The sequence below is a fragment of the Bipolaris victoriae genome (genome assembly GCF_000527765.1).
Source record: "Bipolaris victoriae FI3 unplaced genomic scaffold scaffold_186, whole genome shotgun sequence".
Taxonomy (NCBI): domain Eukaryota; kingdom Fungi; phylum Ascomycota; class Dothideomycetes; order Pleosporales; family Pleosporaceae; genus Bipolaris; species Bipolaris victoriae.
The window spans coordinates 24,917-31,281 of NW_014575206.1; the positions used below are offsets into that span (position 1 = coordinate 24,917).

Genomic DNA, 6,365 nt, shown 5'->3' on the forward strand with positions numbered 1-6,365 from the left:
TTTTTGGGACTGCTCTTGAATTTGGGGGTTGAATGTTCCTCGCCAACTTTGCGCTTTCCGAGACGTGCCAACGCCAACAGCTACGAAGACCATGGATCAAAGAATTGAAAAAACATAGTAGATATATGAAACCCATCTTCCGTTCTGAATAACTTGACTGCTTCTCTCATTTCCATCTTACTCCCTCCATTTGAGTCTTTACTAAGAATGCGTCTTCTCTAGCACAACCTGTACAGACCCATCGTCATCACCCATGCTCGTGTATCTGATCTTGTAACCAGCCGCCCAAGCATCCAATTCATCGTTCCCTCTCTGCGCTATTCTTGCTAAGTCCTTCGCCTCACCGCCCAGTCCCACCACACTATCCAGCAGAAGCCTGGTAACGTCGACCTGGCGATGAGCTCTTGCCGAGAGAGTCTTCCGCGTATAAAGTGCCATAATCCCCGTAATAGCAGCCGCTCCGACCAAACACACTAGACCCACGAGAAGTATACTTGGCACGTACGTGATACGGTACTGTTGCTGCATTTCTAATGCGGGGACATTGATTGTGTATTCGGGACGATTGCGTGAAGCATTGTTACTGGACGCTGCTACCTCGTATATAATACGCTGCGTTTCGCCCGAAGCGTAGAGAAAGTTAAGGGCAAAGTTGGTAAAAGTGTCGTTGGCTTTGGTCCCCCACTCGTCCACTTCTTCAGCATACATTTTGTTGAGCGCCGGCCCAAGACCAGGAATCACGGATCCGGGGGCATGAAAGTTGAAGTTGCTCCATTGGAACTTGGCGAGGAGAGAAGGAACGATGGCCTTTTCCTGTGAGGCGGGAAAGGAGGTGGTGTCAATTGTCCAGCCGCTGATGCTTGAATCGTTGCTTGGGACCCGAGTCGAGTTGGCGAGTCCTTGTTCGCGGTACAGGACGCATCGCAACCCGCTGATGGACATGATATCTTGCGTTCCGTTGAATCCCCATTGGCTCATGTTGAAGGCGCGGTAGCCCAAGTCGCCGTATTGAGACTGAGTCGTACTGTTGGACAAGTCGAACCGTTCCAAGTGACCAAGGTACGCCTCACGGTAGCCCAGAGAAAATGCAGCGTATGTGTAGCTGTCGCCGTCGCCGGTCCGGATGTTGTCTGGTACGCCTGGGTAGTTGGCTTGGAATATAGTGTTGTTTGACTTGGTGGTCGTATTGAGCATGAGCCCGATCTGTGTGTTGAGCGGGCCTAGGGGCTGCATGACGGATACTGACAATGGCAAGTCGGGGGTGCAGTCAACCGAGATTCGGTAGGCTGGTATGTTCTCTAGCTTGGAAATGGACGGCGGCAGAGATCTTAGCGATTGAGTTGTTGCGTTGACGCCCACGTAGGTACCATTGGTTAGCTTCGAGCCGGCATCTTGGTAGGATAGGTCGGTCAGAAGGCTCATCATGTCCTTTGCAACTTGGGCGTTCTGAGACATGTTGAAGTCGTACAAACGCAATTTGAGATTATTGTCCATTCCGAGGTCGGCGTTGACGACAGCGTCGGTCTGCAGTCGTAAAGCAGCCAAAGTCTTTGAAGAACTGAGTTCAGAAAATGCCTCGTACGCAATAACATTACTCAACGCTGTTCTGGACACGGCGGACAGAATGGTCAGGAGAGCAAAGGTTACGAGTGACCAGGTCTTGCCGAGAAGCAGGTTGCGAAGATGGAAAAGGTCGTAATTCCCGCCCGACGTACCGCTGGCAGCTACCAGCGTGCGAAGTGGAACTGGTTTCGATTGTTGTTCGTTCACAACGGAAACGCGAGCGCTTGCAAACCACACATAGTTTACAGCTGCCATGAACATGGGCGCTAGTATCGCACCTGTGATTACATCAATCGCTTTTGCCTGTGCTTGGCTGAGTCGGCCTCCAATCTCCTCACCCGCGAACGTGTCGAAGATACGCGGATTGGCTCGGACGCATGCCAGCCATGTGATGAGTGCGACAAGTGGAATCGCCAGCGTCAGGGCAATCTGCGCAGCCGACCATGATTGCGAGGAACTCTTTTTCAGGCCAAGAACAATAGGTGTTGTGGTTGTATAGGCAGGAGCTTTCTCTGTTTCGGGGGTTGAGAGATCCTCCGTCACGGGTACTGGACCGTAAGGCTGCGAGTTAGGTCCTCCCAGTAGATGGAGAGCGCTGTTTGTCATAGCTTCGTGGAAAACTCCATCTACGAAGTCAAGTGAGGTTGCAGTTTTGTTATATATGCCTGGACAATGTTAGACGTGGCTTTGGCCCCCAAATCTCCGCTCCACTTAGAATGCGTAGCTCTAGTACTCAAGCATTTTTGTGAGCCAATAGACACATGAAACACGAGACCCAAACCTCCTAGCGCTTGCTTGCCATACTCCTACAATTTAGCCCCCAAGTCACACAGCAGCGCACTGACTGGCTGGCTGGCTAGGCATAGCCACGAAGGATCATCTCAGACTGGGTGCCTTATACGCGTCGAAACCATGCTGAATACCCTGCACAGGGGGTACTGGAGCCTCTGACTTCTCCCAGCGTATTAGGCTGGCAAAACATCAAATCGAAGCCCATTTCGAATCGGATATAAAAACGAAGGAGCCGGCATCAGTCTGCGGTCTGCTATTCTTATTTCCTAGCTCTCACTGCTAGGTCTCTTAACACGGCGGCAGCTAAGCCACTGCAGCATTAGTGTAGATGGGATCCGTGGAAGGATGGACAGTAATCTTTTAAAGGGTGAATACTATTGAGAGAGAGATCCGGCGCGACATTGCTTCCGTCGCTATAAAAGTGGGCTTGTCGTTGGCGCTGGCGAATTGGCGATCTGCTCCGTAAATGTTCCAGGCGATGAAGAGGCTACGTCGTTAGAGTATATATGAGACGAACATGAACTGAATGTAATCCTGATCATATGGGGAAAGGATAAACGCTGCATTGCGGCCGTCGCGCAGGTCAATCGAGTGTTTGATTGGCGGTGCGTCCTTGTTTTCTTGGTAGTGGCGCCGTAGTACATGACATTCACCGGGAAACCAAGATAGTACCTGCAGCTGGTGCGCGGAGTCTCAACGTCTATCCAACACCAAGTGACTGTCACCGCGAGCGAGTCGATTTGATTCTCCTGCACTTCGCTATTCGCAAGAGTTGAACCTTTGTTGGCGTTGTGGCCTCCTGCAACTACAGGCTGGAGTAATAGTTTACTTTTCACAACATGCTAATTCACCTACTGCGGAAGAATAAGCTGCCTTATGAGATGCATACTTGAATAGAGTGTCTTAAGCTAAGAACTTAATAGTAATTGAAAGCGTTTGCTAGAAAACATATTTTAACTAATAACTAGTTACTTATATTGTATAGTCTTATTAGAAGTTCTATAGACGTAATAATATAACGGTAAGCTACTTAAGAGCTATATTATAATATTGATAATAGCTTAACTTTTTTCTCTATTTACTATATAGCGTATTAGATTAATTATTCTCAAAAAGAATAGCAGGTTATACTCTAACGTACTAAAATAAGATATTAAAAAAATAACGATTGTTAAAATAAAATATTACATAAGAGTCTAAGAAAATTAGGTCAATAAGACACTACTTTAAACTATTAGAAATAGTTTATCAATACTACGAAGATATTTTAAACCTCTTAAAAGATATTTTAAAATAGAGTAACGTACCTTATAAATTTATTTAACACACAGGTTTATATAATACTTTTACTAAGACTATACTTAAACTACTACTCTACTCTAATATCGTTATAATAATAGTAAATAGAGCTCTTTAGTATATATTAATCACAGCTTACTTTTTAAGCTCTTAAATAAGACGTAAATCTCTCTCTATAGCGCGCTATAGCTATCTTTAATATAACTCTATTAATAATAAGTTAATAATATAATAGATAGACTTTAAAAAAGAATTACTAGTATAAAATAGTAAATCTAAATAAGCTTAAAAAGAAGATAATTATTAAGTATAACGTGTTGTACTACTAAGCGGGCAGCCCTACTAAATAGGTAGCTTTTCTACTACGCTTTATCTTTATAATAACACTACTTTATACTACTATAATTTTTAGTAGTAAGTAGAATATTATATTATTCTCTTAACGCGTTACTATCTTTTATATTCTCTAATTCTACTTATTATCTATAGAAGTTATATCTAATTTAGCTATAATATCTATAGTATTATTTACTATATACTCTTTTTATAGATTTTATACTCTTATAAGAGCTACTACTCTCTATCTTCGTAATCTAATTTACTATCTAGCTAACTATCTAAGATTTCTCTATCTATATATAGTATTACCTATAAGTTTCTTACTTTATTAATACTTTAATAGTTTTTTATAAATAGTTTATTTTCTTCTATATTAACACTACCTAATAAGTAATCTATTAAACGCTTTTACTTACCTACTATATTTTCTTTTAAAAAAAGATAGTAGAAGACTTTAACTAAATTTATATATAGTTTTAGATAAGTATAGTTTATATCTCTAAATTATATATATTACGTAGTATTTTTAGCTTCTATCTAATAATTTCTTATACTTTTAAAGTTAATATATATAATATAATATTAAGTTATAATAAAATATTATAATAATTATATAAAGTAGATCTAATATATTAAAGCTTTAAATTATTATTCTCTAGTATAATAGTCTTATAATACGCTTATTAAGTTACTAATAAAAGTTTTTTTTTTAAATATAGTAGAAATAATTATACACTAAGACTAATATAGTATTACTATATATATATATTAATAGTAAGAAGTATTTAATATTTAGAAGCTATATAAGATATAATAAGTAGAGAAATATATATAAAAGAATTATCTTTAACGTACTTTATAAGTTTATATAATATATAGGTTTGTATAATACTTTTACTAAGACTCTACTAAAATTACTATATTATAGCCTAAAATAGCCTACTTTAGACCTATATAGCGTAAAGAAATATAAGATATTAATCTAAGTCTACTTTTACTACCTACTTATATATTTATATATTATATCTAGTTCTATTATACTATCTATATAGCCTTTAAGATAGTTTACTTACTTTAGTATATTTCTACTTCTTTAACTTCTTTCTATTATTATATATACTAAAGTTCTAGAGAGTAGCTAAGCGCTTCTTATCTTTAACTATTAAGATTCTTTCTACTTAAACTTATTTTCTTTTATATAATTTTCGTCGCGTAGTAGCTATATTAGCTACTTTAAGCTTAGTAATCTACTTTTATACTAATACTAGCTTATACGTAATAATAGCTACTCTCTTTAAGATCTTTTTAAAGGCCTCTACTATAGATACTAGTAAACTATCTATATACTTTTAAATTCTCTACTTTACTAGTATTAATTATAACTCTAATTCTAGAGTATTACTAGAGATTTATAATATCTAGAGCTAGTTATAAGTAGATAAGAGTAATAGAGTATATAACTAAATATTAAGAGAAGATATAACCTATTCTAGGTTAAATAAAACTAATCTAGTACTTTAAAAGTCTTCTTAGACGTTACTAGCTATAAATAATATATTAAAAGCCTACTTAAAGTAAAAAGGAAACTTATATTTTATAATATAACTAATCTAGGTATATATAAGTAATTTAACTTAGTATCTATAGACCTACTTTAAAGAGGTAAAATAGCCTATATTAAAAGGCTATAAAAGGTAAGATAAGTATAAAAGTATATAAATAGTAATAATAGTATTATCTTTATAGTATTTTTAGAAATCTAGCAAGTTATAGCTTTTATAGCTATTAATAATAAGTAAATAGTAGATACTTATCTTCTTTACCTTTATATACTTATTAAAGTACTTTATCTATATAAGACTAAGCTTATTAGTTATTTAGCTATTTTTAGAAACTCTAATAATCTAGTTCTAGAGTATATTACTATCCTTATACTAGTTAGAGAGATAGTAGCGCGCCTTAAAAATAATAAAGAGTATAATCGTCTATCTAGTTGCGTTAATACCCTAGATAACTATAGCCTACTCTCTATTACTTAGCTAGATAGTCTTAGGCTATCTATATCTCTTTAAAGCTATAATAATAGCTCTAGAAGTAATCTAGCTTATTATAAAGTCTATTTTATTAAAGTTATATATATTATTATTTTAGATTCTATACTTAGCTTTTATATTAGCTACTAGGCTAAACTAGTCTTAAATAGCCTTAGAATCTTTATAAAGAGCTCTCTTATAGTTATACTTATAATTAAACTTTACTTTAAGCTTAGAGCAGCGCTTAACGAACGTACTAAGCTAGTTTTAGCTAATCTAGTCTAGATTACGCTTAGCGCGTAAAGAATTAGCTATATTAGCTATATCTATAAGCCTAGA

At 37.0% G+C, this 6,365-nt stretch overlaps 1 protein-coding gene across 1 annotated transcript; it reads right to left on the bottom strand.

Annotated features, from left to right (window-relative positions):
- Window positions 1–361: 361 nt before the first annotated feature.
- COCVIDRAFT_21085 (hypothetical protein) lies at window positions 362–2,169 on the bottom strand (the record flags this gene model as incomplete). The annotated part of the gene is made up of 2 exons (XM_014695002.1): window positions 362–473; window positions 506–2,169. The coding sequence occupies 2 exons, from the start codon at window positions 2,167–2,169 to the stop codon at window positions 362–364; spliced, it is 1,776 nt and encodes a 591-aa protein (XP_014550488.1).
- Window positions 2,170–6,365: the final 4,196 nt, after the last annotated feature.